The 17735-nt window shown below is 52.6% G+C and overlaps 5 protein-coding genes across 5 annotated transcripts; 3 read left to right on the plus strand and 2 right to left on the minus strand.

The window, feature by feature from the left end:
• Positions 1-569: 569 nt before the first annotated feature.
• Positions 570-827, plus strand: CMQ_1830 (FAD fmn-containing isoamyl alcohol oxidase; the record flags this gene model as incomplete). Its single annotated transcript, XM_014313687.1, has 1 exon — positions 570-827. One exon carries the CDS (start codon positions 570-572, stop codon positions 825-827), a length of 258 nt encoding a protein of 85 aa, XP_014169162.1.
• Positions 828-1334: 507 nt separating this feature from the next.
• On the minus strand, positions 1335-3129 carry CMQ_1827 (uncharacterized protein; the record flags this gene model as incomplete). Its single annotated transcript, XM_014313684.1, has 3 exons — positions 1335-1693; positions 1758-2239; positions 2309-3129. The coding sequence occupies 3 exons, from the start codon at positions 3127-3129 to the stop codon at positions 1335-1337; spliced, it is 1662 nt and encodes a 553-aa protein (XP_014169159.1).
• A 489-nt stretch (positions 3130-3618) lies between these two features.
• On the plus strand, positions 3619-7427 carry CMQ_1828 (aminotransferase class 3; the record flags this gene model as incomplete). Its single annotated transcript, XM_014313685.1, has 5 exons — positions 3619-3973; positions 4034-4726; positions 4782-5116; positions 5486-6467; positions 6529-7427. 5 exons carry the CDS (start codon positions 3619-3621, stop codon positions 7425-7427), a joined length of 3264 nt encoding a protein of 1087 aa, XP_014169160.1.
• A 427-nt stretch (positions 7428-7854) lies between these two features.
• Positions 7855-13055, plus strand: CMQ_1833 (polyketide synthase type 1; the record flags this gene model as incomplete). The annotated part of the gene is made up of 3 exons (XM_014313690.1): positions 7855-9232; positions 9290-9700; positions 9751-13055. The coding sequence occupies 3 exons, from the start codon at positions 7855-7857 to the stop codon at positions 13053-13055; spliced, it is 5094 nt and encodes a 1697-aa protein (XP_014169165.1).
• Positions 13056-13857: 802 nt separating this feature from the next.
• On the minus strand, positions 13858-16048 carry CMQ_1831 (c6 zinc finger domain containing protein; the record flags this gene model as incomplete). Its single annotated transcript, XM_014313688.1, has 5 exons — positions 13858-14878; positions 14935-15062; positions 15167-15262; positions 15317-15504; positions 15676-16048. 5 exons carry the CDS (start codon positions 16046-16048, stop codon positions 13858-13860), a joined length of 1806 nt encoding a protein of 601 aa, XP_014169163.1.
• Positions 16049-17735: the final 1687 nt, after the last annotated feature.

Consider the following 17735-nt stretch of genomic DNA (forward strand, 5'->3'; position numbering starts at 1 on the left):
AGAGGTGCGCCTACGATAAAGAGCGCCTCCCGCACTCCCTTAGAGTGCAGAAGGCAAGAATTAGCTATTAAATATACGGCTGCTCCCTCCTGTTAAGAAGATACCTTTTTGCCTGCCTGACTTACCTAGCCTACCTAAGTACACCTTTAACATTTTTCTTATAGCTTATAAAGCTTATTATGTAACTATAGCGCCTTTTACTTATTTAAACTATGCTTTTACTTATACCTTTTTTTTAATAAATATCTTTTATTATTTAGCTAGGCTTATATATATTTATATATAACCTAGCTTACTTATTTAAACTATACCTTTATTTATACCCTTCTTTTTATAAGCATCTTTTATTATTTAGCTAATCTTTTATTTATATATAGTGCTACTCTTTTTATATAGCTATCTTAACGTACTTTTTATACTTATACTCTTATACCTATACTTTTACTTACTTTGCTTTATTGTTATATACTAGCAATAGCAGCGCCAACGCCGTGCTGCCCGCCTGGCGCGACGCCCTTGTGTTTGCGTCGCTGACGTACAGCTACAACTTCACGGCACCCTTCTCCGACATGCGGGCGCTGCAGGACCAGATCACCGCCACGGTGCAGCCCGTCATCGAGGCCGCCACGCCAGGCTCCGGCGCCTACATGAATGAGGCTGACTTCCAGCGGCCTCACTTCCAGGAGGCATTCTACGGCAGCAACTACGGCCGGCTGCGGGCCATCAAGAACGTGCTTGATCCCGACGGCCTGCTGTACGGACACACGGCCGTCGGTAGCGAGATGTGGACGGTGGCCGAGGACGGCCGCATGTGCAAGACATTGTAGGAAGGGACACTAACATGCTTCTAGAGTCTCTTTCAGAAATGGTACTCCGTATGTATAGCACCAGGGAGAAACTGTTCACGACTAAAAGCGTCGGTGGTTTAGCACAATCGAGCGGACAGCCGTCTGTAAAGACAAACGTGTTAGAACAGCCGGCGCTTTAATGGCTACAATCAACTACCAGTACGCAAAGGAGCTGGTCCTGGAAATTGTGAATGACCATGGCCATCTTCTTAAAGAAAAGCTGCGGCTGCTGCTAGCCAACCTTTGTTACGATATTGAAGAAGCTTTTTAAAAGACTTAGTAATTAGGTCTTTAGTTATTACGTCAGTATTAATGCGGTAGCCTTGTACCTTTATTACTTAGCTTTTACTATTCTTTTTAAACGTAAGCATGTCGAAGATGTGCTTGTAATATTGAGGGATACTATTTTTAATGTGAACAATAGATACAGATTTAAACTTCTCTAGCACGTGTTAATTCCATGCAATCTGAAAAATTCCCATATAGCTAGACGTTGCCTAGTGTAGACTGCATCTCGTCGTTGTTCTCTAAGCTAAGCTGCTTCAGTCCCTGTTTAATGCCAACCTTTCCGAGGGTACGGAGCCCTAGGAAACTGGCCGCGCAAACCACTAGCATGCCACCGAAAATGGTCCAGTAGGCAGCTCGGTATCCCTGCAGAAGTTGGCCCGTTGTCTCACTGTTTGCATTCGCATCATGCTCAGTGATCGAGGCGGCAATGGCGGCAGTGACGGCGAGTCCAACAGAATTGCCCAACTGTGAGACAGTATTGAAGATGGCGCCAGCTAGTGCCTGCGATTTGGCAGGAAAAGCACGGCTGATGACGAGGTTGGACACCGTCCAAAACACTAGAATCATGCATTAGCTTGCAAGTTGGCGTTTTTTGACTGAGGTATAGGTGTAAGAACTCACCATCTCCACTGATGGGACTTAACGCCATGGCGATAAAGGCCGCAGTCCAGTACGTCCATTCAGGCGATGCAACCGCCATCAAGATAGGAGCCACTGCAGTAATGACAGCCGGGATGCCTAACAGCATGTTGACATTGACCTTTGCGACCAGATGAGCAGCCATGGTGTTGGTCAGCACGCCTACCACAGCCATGGGCAAGAAGCGAACAGACGCTTGCAAAGCTGAGAGGCTCTGGACGTCCTGAAAGAAGAGCGTGGATATGTACTGAAAGGCGTTGAATGCGGCCCACGCGAAGAACATGGCTATGCAGATGGAGACAAACGGAAGGTTTTCCCACACGGTGTTAGGGATTAAAACCGGCCCTCCGTGCTTTTCTTGCCGCTTAGACCAGAGGGAGAATGTAGGCAGAAGGAAGACGGAGAAGACAAGCAGCACAATGTTTTGGGGTTGGGAGATATTTTTGTAGCTGACCGTAACCATTCTAGGCGGCATAGTTAGTAGCAGTCGGATAGAGGAGTGGGCTGTACAAAGAAAAAGACAAAAGACTTACGCAAGAACATATGACAACAAACCGCAGGACACGGAGAGGATGGCCACGCTTACCCAGTCGATGTCATGGGCCAGTCTGTGCCAGGAGGCTCTAGAAAGTTTCTTGGCGTCATTGTCGGACGGAATAACATAGATGGAAGCTAAAAATAACACGGCATCGATAATGGCCGTGATGTAAAAGCCCCAGCACCAGCCAATCGTGTCGGTCAAGACGCCACCGAGGATGAGTCCTAGTGCGTAGCCTAAGGGTTGGCCCATGCCTGTTGCCGCAAAGGCGATGTTTCTCCTGTTTCCGGGCGGAAAGGATGCTGTGACCAGCGACATGCAGTTTGGAAGACACATGGCGACGGAGAGGCCCAACAAAGCACGGAAAACGATAAACTGGTTGCCGGAACGGGCAAGTCCGCAGGCGAGAATCAAAGGACAGGAGACACCGCTGCCAACCAACCACATGCGCTTGTAGCCAATAACGTCGGCGACGGAGCCAAAGGCTAGCAATGTGCATCCGGCAGACAGCGCGTAGACGGATGCCGGCCAAAAGATGAGGTTGTGGTCAAGCTGGATATCGGTAGAAATACGCGGCAGAGCCGTGGTCAAAATTCCTGTTCCCGAGACACTGATAAAAGTGACGCCTGTCAAGACGACAACAATGGAGATGGCCTCTAACCTTGTCTTCCCATCCCCCGCATCAACGGACGCACGCTCCGATGGGATCGTATCGCTCGGTCCGGTGAGCTCTTTGACCGGAGTTGGAAGTTCTTTGCAGCCCATTTCGTCGAGCGGCTCGAACAGCGGAGGTGCGGCCGTGGTCGTGGTAGTCATCGTGCACAAGGTGTAAGCAGTCAGAAACTCTTTGTTGAAGGTGGAAACGATCAAAACTGGCGTCAAAAAGGTGATAGAAGTAATGAGAGTTAACTTTCAGGTTTTAGGCAGGAACCGCGTCATCCCCCACTTTCCGTAGTTCCCTTAGCAGACAGGCGGAATCGCTCCTATTTCCGGGACGATTTTCTAGTGAACTGCCACTTTCGTTTTAGTGTTGATAAGCAGGGGCTGTAAATGGTCCGTCCAGCATAACACCACCCGCACAGTAAGATGATACTAACGTCTACAGAGTATTCTTCCTTGTATCCCTACATTGTAAGATACAATACTCCGTACTCCAAAGGTCCAAAGCCTTGTCCACTTTCCGGCCTGAGAAACAAGCCGTTAAAATGTGTAAAATGTAAACCATATATATAACCGTTTTTCTGTCTAGTAGTTGTTTAAAGCAGTCTTATTAGTAAATACGCCTTTCCTGCAAACTGAACAGCGATGGCTTCAGCGGTATCTTCTGGAGTGATCATGGTTCAGCCAGCGGTTCTCAGCGATGAAACAACCTACCTCTTTCATCGGTCCTTCACGCAGCCGCTCAAGCTTGTGGAAAGCTCCAAGGGTCATGTGCTCACCATGGGTGACGGCCACAAGATTCTCGATGCATGTGGCGGTGCTGCAGTTGCTTGCATCGGCCAGGGCAACGAAGAGGTGATTGCAGCGGCCATGGAGCAGATGCGCAAGATCACCTACACGCATCCACTATCCTACACGACGCGGGCAGCAGAAGATCTGGCACAGGCTTTCCTGGGCGGAAACACTTTTGGCCTGCAGAAGATGTTTCTTGTTGGCAGCGGTAGGTCATCGACTTCTAGGTTTGCATACCTTGTATGGGATATCTGACATGTTCTAATAGGCAGTGAGGCCAACGACATTGCCATGAAACTGGCCCGACATTACTTTGTCGAAAAGGGCCAGCCAGAGCGTGTCAACTTTGTTGCAAGGAAGCAGGCGTTCCACGGAAACACCATTGGTGCGCTGTCGCTAGGCTCCCATGTGGCCCGTCGCCGGCCATACCTCCCCATCACGCTGGAGAGCCGCGTCAGCCACGTAAGCCCTGCGTATGCGTACCAGTACCAGAAGCCGGATGAGACAGAGGCTGGCTTTGTGGCGAGGCTGGCCAAGGAGCTGGAGGACGAGTTCCTACGGCTAGGCCCACAGACCGTTGTAGCCTTTGTGGTAGAGACCGTTGGAGGTGCCACCAGCGGCTGTGTCACGGCTCCCGAGGGCTATTTTGTTGCCGTGAGAGAGATTTGCGATAAGTACGGCATTTTGCTGATCCTCGACGAGGTCATGAGCGGTGCCGGGCGGACGGGCACTATGTTTGCATTCGAGCAGGAGGGCATCGTGCCTGACATCATGACACTCGGAAAGGGCCTGGGCGGCGGATATACCCCAGTTGCAGCTATCATTGCCCACAAACGTGTCTGCGACGGGTTCCGGGCAGGACCTTCGCAGGCTTTCAATCACGGGCAGACATACCAGGCGCATCCGCTCTCTGCTGCCATTGCCACTGCGGTTCAGCGCGTGGTCCGGCGGGACAGCCTGGGTAAGCAGACTCGTTCTTCTCTCGTCAATCTCGTCGTGCTGTGCTGATCGGAAAGTGGATCGCTGTGCCTGTATGGGACGTCTTCTTGGGGGCCAGTTGAAGGAGACATTTGCTGACGCCGAATACGTTGGAGACATCAGAGGACGTGGACTGTTTTGGGCTCTTGAATTCGTGCGAGACCGCAAGACGAAAGAGCCATTGGCACCTTCGCTCAACTTTGCCTACAAGGTGAATGCGGAGAGTTTCCGGCGCGGCGTCTCGCTTTATCCCGGAAGCGGGACCGTAGACGGTGTAGTTGGCGACCATTTGATGTTTGCCCCAGCGTATACGATTACGGAGGAGGAGATTGCACGCATAGTTCGGACGGCACGAGAGGGATATGACCACATGGTGTCTGAGCTGGGTTCTAAGATGCTGTCGCTTTGACAGAATCTAAGCTACTACTGATTTGACGACGTTGAATCAAAGTTACTATCGATTTAGACAGTATAATAGACACCCATCCTTATAAATATTATCCGGAAGGAGCAAGACGTTTTGCAGGAGCCAGTGACTACGGGCCACGGAAAGTGGGTGGCTGTACGAAGTTAAAAACCAGAGTAGCCCGCTGCCAGTCTGTAGGAACCCTGAGCACTTCAGATCAAAGCTTTTTTGCCTATCTATCAACGCAACTACCATGAAATTCGAGGCTTACGATGTCGTAATTGCCGGAGTAAGACCACCAATAAAGTCGTTGCATCCTCGTGCTGACTTTTCTAGGCTGGCCCGGCCGGTCTCTTACTCTCTGTGCTCTTGGCACGCAACGGCCTTAGCCAAATCCTGTGTGTCGAGCCTCGACTGGAAGTCATCGCAGCTGGCCATGCAGATGGACTGCATTCCCGTTCCCTGGAGATGTTTAAGCTACTGGGGCTGTATGAAGAGCTCATGAAAGCATCCACCGAAGTTGGCGAGCGGGCACGATGGGCTCAAGGATCAGAGAAATCCGAGAGCCTTGGCCAGCCCCGAATGGAGCGAGTCATGCGTCAAAAGATCTCGCTGGCTCCCAATGCGCGGATGAAGCAGCTAATTAGCATTCCCCAGGGCCGGATCGAGCGGATCTTGGAGGAAGATCTGATGAAACATGCCAACCATGCACTCCAGCGCAGTTTTCGGGTTGTCGATGTGCGCATAGATGAGACTTCGGCAAGCTATCCGGTCTTGGTCACCATCTGTGAAGATGCAGGAGTACAAACGCGACAGATCCAATGCAAGTTCCTGGTCGGAGCAGATGGGGCTCACTCTACAGTGCGCCGGTGTATGGGGGTGGAGATGGAGGGCGACTCAACCGAGCATGTCTGGGGCGTGGTGGATTTTGTTACGGATACTGATTTCCCGGATATCCGAAGGCTCACGACCGTCCAGAATAGCGCCGGCATGGCTATGGTAATACCGCGTGAGACCAATGGTCAGGGCCAATGGCTGACTCGTTTCTATGTGGATATGAACGACCTGGAGCTGAAGAGGCAGCATGCGGATGCAGAGACGAGTACGATTTTTATTAAAAACCAGCAGAAGAAGTCACGTATCACTGTTGAGGACATTCTGCAGAGACTGGCCGAAATATTTGCTCCGTTCCGCATGATTATCAAAAAAGGAACAGAGGTCGATTGGTCTACTGCCTATGCGGTTGGGCAACGAGTGGCATCTGCATTTATCCAAGTGGATGCCAGCAACATTCCGAGAATATTTCTCGTGGGCGATGGTGAGTTACTACTTTTTGAAAAAAAAAAATAACAGCGAGCTGAATTTATTAACACATCCAGCCTGCCATACACATAGTCCGAAGCTTGGCCAGGGGATGAACGTCAGCATGGCCGACTCCTTCAATCTGGCCTGGAAGCTCACACACGCGTTGAATGGCTCGGCTGCTAGCACTAAGAACCTACTGCAGAGCTACGCCTCCGAGCGTCGGCTAATCGCCCAGCAGCTGATCGAGCTGGACCGTCGTTGGTACAGCATACAGTGGGCCGAAAGCGAGCGCAAGAAGCAGCCGGGCTACCAGGACGAGTGTGTCCGGCTGTACCAGGACATTTCCGGCTTCACCAGCGGCTGCGGCATTCAGTACGAGGAATCACTGCTCGTGGTCGTCCAAGCAGGAGAAGCCGTCATTCACGGCACGGACGAGAATGACGAGGGTCTTACGCCAAACAGCGGCATGGTCAAGCCGGGACGACGGCTCCCGAACACCACCGCTCTACGTATTGCCGATGGATGTCTGTGGGATCTCCACGATAATCTGCTGCCTGACGGGGCAGGCTTCAAGATCTTTGTCTTCTGTGGCCGGGACCTGCTCGACCGGCACAGCCACTCAGCCCAGACCCTCCAGGTCGTGTTCGACCAGGTCATCCCGGCTTTTCCCCGAGCATTCTTGGACGCTTTTGTTGTAGCCCCTGAGACGGTCTATACTCATGGAGGCTCTTCGAAGCACGTCTCTCCCCTGGCTGAATATGATTTGTGGCCATTGATTCCTGCTTGCATAAAGCGGGAAGCTGAGATGAGAACGTATGCTCTGGCACAGACAGGCTATGATATCTACGGCATCGACATAGAGAGAGGAGCCGTCGTTGTTGTCCGTCCGGACGGGATTGTCGGGACTGCTCTGGCTTTGGATCTTCGAATCAATGCCGGACTGATGAGTTATCTTCAAGGCATACTTGCATAAGCTATAGTACAGTTTTTGAACGCTAGACCTATTTGATTACTTTTCGTATGCTCGCAGTACGTTCCTGTATGGATTTTTTATTTTTCTTATTAGATCATATTCACGGAGTACATGCTTCCGTTACGACGGCTGTGTCAGCTCAAGGGATACTCCCGGTAGGTGCAGTTATGGAAAATATTTGATCCCCGAGTATAGGACGACAATGGGGTTGAGGGAGTCAGTCCGGAAAGAAGAGGGGCCGAGGATCAGAGGGGCCGGTGGGGGTGGGTAAGCACGGAAGGTAGGAAATTCAAAGGGAGTGCTCGAGATGGATAGGGGTCAGTGACTATGAAAAGCATATAAATGATAGAACACAACTCTTACTCGTCAGAAACCGATGTTCTTAGTAACCTATTTTATCACGACAACTTCACAAAACAAGTAGAAAATGGCCCCCATCAGCTCGATCGTGGACCTTGTCAAGCAACACGCAGTCGAGCGTGGACAGCAGACGGCCTTTTCAGGACCGGCAGGCCGTGTCGTCACCTATGCCGACCTGCTTGTACGGACAGGTCGAATCGCTGGCCACCTGGTGAATGCCGGCATCACCCGTGGCAGCCGCGTGGCCGTTGTGCTCGGGAACATCGTCGAGACGGCCGAGAGCACTATTGCCATCGCACGGGCCGCCGCTGTCGGGGTGTCACTGGACCCACGGTCGTCACAAGTTGAGCTAGCCCGGGCACTGGAGAACAGCCACGCGGGCGTGGTGATCACGGATGACCGGCGTCTTGGCCGTGTGCTCGATGCTGTGGCCGGAGGGGTGGCGAAAGCCGCGATGATTGTCGTGGTAGGCTGCAAAATAGACGCTGATGCAGAGAAAATCGCAGAGGGTCCGGTTATAGTGCGGTACGAAGACTGGGTGGACTTCTCAGCGAAGCAGTCGGCACCTGACGACCTCGGCTTGGACGAGCCAGCTTGGCTACAGTACACGACAGGAACGACTGGTGAGCCCAAGGGGGTGCTGTCCTCGCAACGGGCGTACATGTGGACGGTCATGGCCAGCTACGTGCCCTCGCTCGGCCTGACGGGGGCCGACCGACTCTTCTGGCCTCTGCCGCTGTTCCATGCCTTTGGTCACTCTCTTGGCGTCATCGGAACGTTGGCGGTGGGTGCGAGTGCTCATCTTCTGGGCGACGAACCGTTACTGGACAGCTTGCTGCGACACCCGGAGACAACGATTCTGGCAGGGGCCCCGGCGACGTTCCGGGAGCTGGCCACCGACACTGCGGCTCGACCGGCTCTGTCGAATCTGCGGCCACGCGTTTGTATCAGCTCGGGGGCAGGGACGCCTGCCGGACTCAGCAAGCAAGTGGAGGCCGTTCTGGGCGTGTCTGTCGTGAACCAGTACGGCTCAACCGAATGCGGCCTCATTGCTACCACCAGGCCGGGGATTGTGTACGATGAAAAGTTGGACACATGTGGTCCACCGGCGCCGGGAATCGACGTGCAGATCCGGCCTGTGCATCCCGACGGACAGGTAACCAGCCAGGAGGTGGTGGCCGGAGAAGAGGGCGAGATCTGGGTGCGCACCCCCAGCTTCATGCTCGGCTATGACGTCGGTGGGCTTCCACTGCCAGCCATCGAGGACGACTGGTTCCAAACAGGCGACCTAGGACGGCTGCGTTCCGGTCTACTGACGGTGACGGGGCGGCTCAAGGAACTGATCATCCGCGGTGGTGAAAACATTCATCCGTGCGAGGTGGAACGGCCGCTGCAGACTAGCCCTGGCGTGGCCGACGTCATCGTCACCGGTATTCCACATGACAGTGAGGCCCCCTCTTGTACTTTCTCCACTAACGGAGAAATATTCTGACTGCGCATAGTGTTGGGGGAGGTGCCGACTGCTTTTCTCGTGCCGGAAGCCCAGGCCCGCCTCGACGTGAATGTACTGCTCAAGGCCTGCCGTGCCATGCTGCCCGATTACAAAGTGCCGGTAGCCTTTTACACGGTCGATGCTATTCCTCGCACCGCTTCGGGGAAGCCCAAGCGTCTGGCTATGATGGATCTCTGGCGCACCGGCACGTACTGTCGACCGCTTGCTGTGCCTTTGCTCGCTGTCGATCTGGTAGAGCCACTCGTGCTCGCAGAGAGCGCGGCTGTGTGCGGCTGTGGTCTCGGCCTAGAGCAAGTGGACCCAGACCAGTCCTTTGCCACGCTGGGCTTGAGCTCGCTGACGGGCGTTGTTCTTCGCGACCGGCTGGCTAGTCTAACCGGACTAGACCTACCAGTTACTCGTAAGTCATGTGATGCATGTGATATGAAGCACGTGTCTCTAACCTCTCAGTCGTGTTTGACCATCCCACGCCAGCAGCCGTCAGCGGATACCTGCGCGAACGACTCTACGGTACACGACCTACACAACTAGCTGCGCCACGTGTGTCAGACACGGCAGCCCCGGCCAATGGCCCAGAGCCGATCGCCATCGTGTCGATAGCCTGCCGCTATCCCGGCGGCATCTCCTCGCCCGAAGATCTGTGGCGCGTCGTGTCCGAAGGTCTCGACGTGACGTCCGACTTCCCCACGAATCGCGACTGGGACATTGATGCACTCTATGACCCCGACCCGAATAAGACGGGCTCATGCACCACCCGCCGTGGCGGCTTCCTCCACGACATGGCCGACTTCGATGCTGGCTTCTTCGGCCTGTCGCCACGCGAGGCCCTGGCCACAGATCCTCAACAGCGGCTCCTCCTCGAGACGACGCATTGGCTCATCGAGCGCGCGCGCATCGCCCCCTCGTCTCTGCGCGGCACGGACACGGGTGTCTTTGTAGGCATGATCTACAGCGACTACGCCAGCCGCTTCGGCCATGGATCGGGATCCGGCCAGGGCCATGAGGCCGAGGCCCATCTCGACATTGGTGCATCTCCCAGCGTCGCTGCCGGCCGCATCTCGTACTCCTTCGATCTCAAGGGTCCGTCTATGGCCATCGATGCCGCCTGCTCCTCGTCCCTGACAGCCATACATCTCGCTGCCGCCTCCCTACAGACTGGCGAGAGCAGTTTGGTCATTGCCGGCGGCGTGACCGTCATGTCCACGCCGCGACAGTTCGTCGCTTTCAGTCGACAGCGCGGCCTCTCGACTGACGGACGCTGCCGCTCCTATTCATCTGATGCCAGCGGAACCGGCTGGTCGGAGGGCGTCGGCCTCGTGCTCTTGGAGCGGCTGTCTGACGCCCAACGGCACGGCCACCCCGTGCTCGGCCTCGTGCGCTCGTCTGCCGTCAACTCGGGCGGCACTGCGAACGGCCTCACTGCCCCTAGCGGCCCGGCACAGCGGCAGGTCATCCGCCAAGCCCTGGACAGGGCTGCCCTATCGCCTGCAGACGTCGACGTGCTCGACGGCCACGGCACGGCCACGTCGCTGGGCGATCCCATCGAGGTGCAGGCGGTGCTCCAGGCATACGGTGCCCGGCCCCCGTCGTCTCCACCGCTGCTCCTCGGCTCAGTCAAGTCGAACATTGGTCACACTCAGGCTGCGGCCGGCATTGCCAGCATCGTCAAGATGGTGTACTCTATGCAACATGGCGTCGTGCCGGCATCCATCCACATCGCCAAGCCCACGCCGCACGTGGATTGGACCAGCGGCACTGTCGAGCTGCTCACCGAGACCCGGCCCTGGCCACAGACAGCCGGGGGCCGTCCACGGCGGACAGCCGTGTCCTCTTTTGGCATCAGCGGTACCAATGCACACGTGATACTCGAACAGGCACCAAATGTCAGTCACGTGCAACAGCAGAGAGAGCAGCCCTCGTGTCCTGCCACCGCCTTTCCGTGGCTCCTGTCTGGCGCGGACGACGCAGCCCTGCAGGCACAAGCCCGCACGCTGGCGGCGCTGCACACCCCTGCTGACAATGACCTGCATGCCCTCGACGTGGCCCTGTCCCTCGCCTCCACGCGGTCGGCCCTCGGCCATAGAGCCGCTGTGACAGCAGCTTCGAATGATGAGCGGCGCGCAGCATTGCTGGCCCTCGCTGCAGGCCGGCCGCACTCTGGCGTTGCCACCGGACGGGCTCGCATTGGCACAATGGGACGGTCGCAGTTGCGGTCGCAATCACGGCTGGCTTTCCTTTTCTCCGGCCAGGGCAGTCAGCGGCCTGAAATGGGTCGAGAATTGGCCGCCCGCTTCCCCCAGTTCGACACGTCCTTCCGCGAGGTTCTGCAGGCGTTTTCTGGCCGACTCGAACAGCCGCTGGCCGACGTGATCAGCTCTCCCGAGCCTCAGCTGCTAGACCGTGCCGACTTTGCCCAAGCCGCCGTCTTCGCCTTCGAGGTGGCCCTGTATCGCCTTCTCGAGTCCCTCGGCATCCGTCCCGACTATGTTGCTGGTCACTCCCTAGGCGAAGTGGCGGCCGCCCATGTTGCCGGCATCCTCTCCCTGACCGATGCTGTCGCCTTGATTTCCGCCCGCGGCACTTTGATGGCTGCCCTGCCGGAAGGGGGAGCCATGGCTAGCATCGCGGCCACGGAAGATGAGGTCGCCAGGGCGCTGAGAGATGTGCAGCCTGCAGACGCCTCTACCGCCGTCATTGCCGCTGTGAATGCCCAGGACGCCGTGGTGGTGTCCGGCCCAACCAGGACTGTACTCGCCATCAAAGATGCCTTCGCTGCCCAGGGTCGACCGGTCACTCGGCTGAGAGTCAGCCATGCTTTCCACTCCCCGCTTATGGAGCCTGTGCTGTCTGACCTGAGCTCTGCCCTTGGCCGTCTCGCCCCGTCACCCGGCCCAGCTTCCACTCTCATCCCCCTTGTGTCCACCGTTACCGGTCAGCTGGTGGATGCAGCTGACATGACGGCCGACTACTGGCTTCGCCATGTCACGGCTCCTGTCCGCTTTATTGATGCCGTTCAGACGCTATCTGTCGACCTGGGCGTGGCCACATTTCTCGAGATTGGCCCCTCGGCCCCGCTGACCAACTATGTATCTGGCGCCATTGCCACATCAAGGCAGAAAGTGAACGAGGTGGATACTCTGCTCACAGCCCTTGGACAGCTGTGGGTGCACGGTATCCAGCCCCACAACTGGGAGGCTGTCTTCCGTGGCAGCAGTGCTTGTTTCGTGGACTTGCCCGTCTATCCCTTCCAGCGACGCCGGTACTGGCTGGACTCGCCGGCGTCTACACTCTCCTGCGGGGTCTCTAAGGTCAACGGCGAGACCGGCCAGAATAGCCAGAACATCCAGAACGGCTACGTACGTGTAGATACTCCCCCGTCGACGCCTCCAGCTAAAGAATGCATAAATTCTATTTATGCCTGGCAGAGGCAGCTGGGCCAGCTCCCCATTGAGATGCGCCATGCCACGTTGTTGGACCTTATGCAAGACGAGGTCGCCGTTGTTCTCGGCTACTCCAACCGCCAACAAGTGCCATCTTCGGCCTGGGACACGCCTCTCACCGAACTCGGCTTCGACTCCGTTCTTAGCATCTTGCTTCGGAACCAGATTGGCAACAAGACCGGCGTGATGTTGCCTGCTAATCTTGTCTTTAACGAGGCTATTGCCACTGTCCCTGGTCTGACTAGTCACGTATTTTCTCACATGATGGATCCTCTAAGCGGAAGTGAGGATACTGCAGCATGGATGAAGCGGTAACAGCTTATTTTTCTTACGGGACGGATCATTGTGCAACTTTTACTTGGCATCAAAAATGACACCGTATTTTATTGAACCGCACCATAAATTATTGCTATCCGCACTATAGGTACATATAGGTGGGGCCGCGCTTTTTACCGTTCATTGGCCAATCACGGGACTACTCTAAGAATAGACTAGCGCTGTATTCTGCCAATTGATTTTAACGTCTTTAATAAAAAAATTTCTCTATACTTACTTTTGTTTACAACAACTACGTCGTACCCTCTTTCGTAAAGGCGCTATACTATGGATTAGCCTCTTATTAATTACCGGCTTATAATTAGCCTATTGTACGCTTTAATTGAAAAGCTTGCAGCGAAGGAGGCAGCAAAGAAGGCAGCGGAGGATAATAATGCAAGGGGGGGATACAGCCTTTAACTACGGAAAAGACGTAACTAGGCAGACTAGCTTAGCATTTAAGCAGCTATATTTTAATTAGCTAAATTTAATTTATTTTATAGGTTTTAACGTAGTAACGATAAAAGAGAGGGGTAAAGATAAAGCTTACTATTACTTGTCTTATTAACAACAAAAGGCTATTTTATTAGCTGCTTATAAATTTAATTATAGGCTATAATTATAGGCCTTTTCTAATATAAAAGCAGGTCTTTGCTAGGATTTTATTGGCTAAATAGTTATGGGTCTAAAGGTGGTAAAAGCGCGGCCCCACCTGTATGTACCTATAGTGCGGACAGCAAAAATTTATGGTGCGGTTAGCACTTCTCATTTTATTATCATCCTGAATTTCCCTTACAAAACATTAGAGATCTCTCAACAGGTTATCCAGACTTTCCACTAAGGGCAGCAGAGGCTCTGACCGCACAGAAATGTTATCCCGGAGGATTCTTCTGGCAATCGCCAAAGCCACCGGCGGATTCGACAGTGGCTCGACTGCTCCTTCTGAAGTGACCAAGGCGGGCATGCCCTTGTTCAAATGCAAAAAGGCCTTTGTGTTTCTTGTCTCCTCGCCATTGAGAAGCACAAAATTGGATTTTCCAGCCGCAAGAAAGAGTCGTCTAGCTCCGTCAGTCTGATGCGGTGTTGCACAGCGCAGCGTCCCATAGGCCCAGAGGGTCAAGCTGGCCAGATACACGGCGATAGCATTGAATCCATCTAAGTTGGCCGGCGAAAGTCTCGTGGCCCGCAAAAACACTTGTCCGGCGTACCATACGGCGTGTCTCGCCTCGGCAGTGTTAACCCAACTGTGTTCCAGCATCGCTGCTGCTCGATGAGCCTCTTCCTCGCCGGCCATACCTGCAAACAGCTGCAGCTCGCTTAGTGACACGTGCAAAACCATGAGGAACAAGTCGAGGATGAAGGACAGATTTGCATTGTGGTTCTGCAAATCCGCGGTAGTTATCGCGCTGGAAAAAGCACAGAGGCCGTGGTACAGCTCCTGATGCTGCGATTTGAGCCACAGACAGTGCATGCCCTCATCCGTGCTCGCCGTGGCATAGAAGCGGATGCTTTCTCGGTACGCGTGTATTTGCCCCCAGAAGCCGTGCAGCAGAATCCAGTAGCAGAGATCTACATCGATGCATTGCCACAGCTCGTCGAGAACGCCAAGGTTGTGCATGACCTCGAAGACACGGGGTATGGGACCGGAGGGGGACTGTTTTGATTTAGAGAGGCATAGCTGGCGCCATGCATCTGCTGTGGGCGCACTCCAGAGGTCCCTAGATGCGGGCAGTCTAAAAGACAGCTCGTTGAAGGTAATCAGAGGGTTCTTCTGCAGGATGATGGATGTCTGCACATCGTGCGTGAAGACATGGAGAGCAAGCCTGGAGTAGGTTCAGCATATGTTTTTTTCAAACATGCTGAGAATTGAGCATCTAACCTTTTATAGGATTCATGGGTTATGAATTGCTGCCACTTTTCCTCGACGACCTCGCTAGGGTCGGAGTCAAGTGGGAGAGTGACGGAAGAGTCGGCCAGCGCCGAGAACATGGCGGCCTGTCGTAACAGCTGTTTTGTATTATGTAAGCATCGTTGTCTTGTTTGCTTTTTGTTTTGTTCGCATAACGACCCACAGTCAATATAAGCTGACAGAAGCTGTCTGCCACCCCCACCTTATCTCTGCGGCCGCTCCACATGCCGACGTCTAAACACATCATGAATGCCTGCAGTGCCTTCAGGTCTCTGGTATGGGCATTGCTCTCCTCGAACTGTGTTGATCAGCACTGTAGGACCGGAAGCTGTCGCTGGTTATGGTTGCTTACCCCGCTGAATATTTTTACTCGGACAATTTCCTGCATAGCCAGGCCGAACTGCCATATGGTAGGCACCGCAGTAAAGGTTGCACCACTTGAAATGACAGCAGCCACTAGCTCGGGCGCAGTGGCATCCGGATGGAACGACGGGGCATGGATCCAGCTCTCCAGTCGGTGGTCATCTTGGGTGAAGTGTGCTTGCAACAGGCAATTTAGCGAGTCGAGTGCTGGAAAGGCCGGCACTCGCGTGGGGTCCTTATTTTGGGACAGGACGATGGAAAAGATTCGATCTCTTTGATGTGCACTTAGTCTAAACCTTTGTGGCACATGCTCTGTAATGTTGCCTAACAGAGAGAAATGAGCCGTACACAACTCTTCCTTTACCGGCAGTGTAGGCTTCTCCTGCTTGGCCTCGCAGAGCCATGGCGAGCGCTGGAATGCAGCATAGCCACGGGACGGGTCCCAGGAAGTAGGATTCGGGAAGTCCAGCGGTGGGATACCAAGGTCATCGAAATCGAGATCCAGCGGCCTGTAGAAGTCAATATCCTGGAAGAGGGTGTCCATCGGATTGAAGCACAGCTCGTCCAGCGACGCCACTTCTCCAAAAGTAGCCTCGTTTAAGAGAATCTGGTCCGCTATCTGGCTTTGTAGCAGGCTACTGTCGAGGCCGGAAAGGGCCGTGCCACTGTCAGAGGTGAAGTCGGCTTGGGGGGTTGGGCTAGTTGTGGCTTGGTTAACCATGGTGGTTCCATCCTCCCTAGACAGCGACCCTTCAGCACGGATCCTGTACGGATAGACCGCGGCGTTCTGACAGACTAATTTTTTCGACCGACATCTGCTACACGGTTTTTGGTCCTCGCATTTTGCTTTCGCAGTCGCACATGCTTCGCATGCCTGCGTGGCTCGGTCCGTCCGTCTGATAGGCGGTCTTGATTTTCCGTCCTCACGATCATGGGTCGTCTCGTGCCGACTGGCAAGGTCACTGCATCAACGACAATGTTAACACATGCTCGCGATGCAGGAGCTCTTTGGGAGGGGGGGCATACGCTCTGTTGAAGTTTTTCGGGCATCGTGTGCACCGGTATGGCCTAGCGTTTTCATGGGATCTCAGGTGGCGGGTAAGGTGGTCTAGCCGCTCGTAAACACGCTTGCAAATATAGCACGTGTGATTTGATAATGCTAAGGGTAGCTCGGGATGATTTCTGACTTTAGGGGCCGGCATTTATACTCCTGGGATTGGAACGGCTGTCTAGGCTTCAAGTTGGACAGAACGACGGCAGCAGATCCGGCCAGCGAAATCCTACACGATATCAAGCTCTTCGCTTAAATACAGTGGACGACTGGCATGTTGTAACCCAGCAAGCAGCGAGACAACCGCTATTTATAATATATAGTACGCAAGGAATAAAACGGGAATAACACCCGTCTTTACAGAGTATATAAACAGAAATCTATAACCGTGCCACGCCCCACTTTAATTAGAACACGCGTAACGTGCACCAACTAAAGTTGGTGCTACCCACCCTACCTAATCACCCACCCTACCTGATTAACAATGGCATCACCAGGCTTCTAAAATCCCTACTTTATTAACGAAACGCGATATGGATAAAAAATTGCAGAATCCCGTCTAAAGGGCGCTGTTTAGTACTATACGATAACTCTTAAGTCCTTTATACGTTTTGTTGCAAAACAATTCAAAGTTTTATTTAGCGTGCTTTATAGCCGACTTTGTAGCATTAATAGTTAAAAAGGGCGGCTAGCAACGTACGGTTAGCTTACGGTTTTAGAAGAGGTAGCTATATATTAGTATATTAATAAGCTAGAAGGTATAAACCTTACTATATAGTAGGAGTTTATTATAAACGTAGTAAATTTATTGCTTTATAAACGTCTTAAAGATATAGTATTTAAACTAATAAGCTATAACTAAACTACTTGCTTTATATTTTAGTATAAGTATAAGGTTTACTATCAAAAGACCTTAGATTTAAAGCGCTAAGTTTAAAAGAATATTTTTATTATAAAAGAATACTTTAAAAAGCTATTAAACGTTATATAAGACTAAGGTATTATTTTATTAAATATATAAAATATAAATAAAATAAACTTTTAAATTAGTATTAGTAAAGATTAGCTTATAGTTACTTAAAAAAACTAAAAGTAGTATTTAAGACTACAAGAAAATAAAAAGTTTACTATAGCTATTAAAGCTATTTCAGTAAAGAGTAAATATACTTTTACTTTTTTAATTTTATTAAGTAAGTAGTATATAAGCTAGTAGTATAATATCTTTTTACTATAGCTAAATATAATAATTTACTTTACTAAAACTAAGTATACTAATAATAAGCTTAGTTTTTCGTAAATTAAGCACTTTAAGCTATATATAAAAAAGTATACTATTAAGTATAAAAGGCTATTAATA

This window comes from Grosmannia clavigera, assembly GCF_000143105.1.
Source record: "Grosmannia clavigera kw1407 unplaced genomic scaffold GCSC_180, whole genome shotgun sequence".
NCBI lineage: Eukaryota > Fungi > Ascomycota > Sordariomycetes > Ophiostomatales > Ophiostomataceae > Leptographium > Leptographium clavigerum.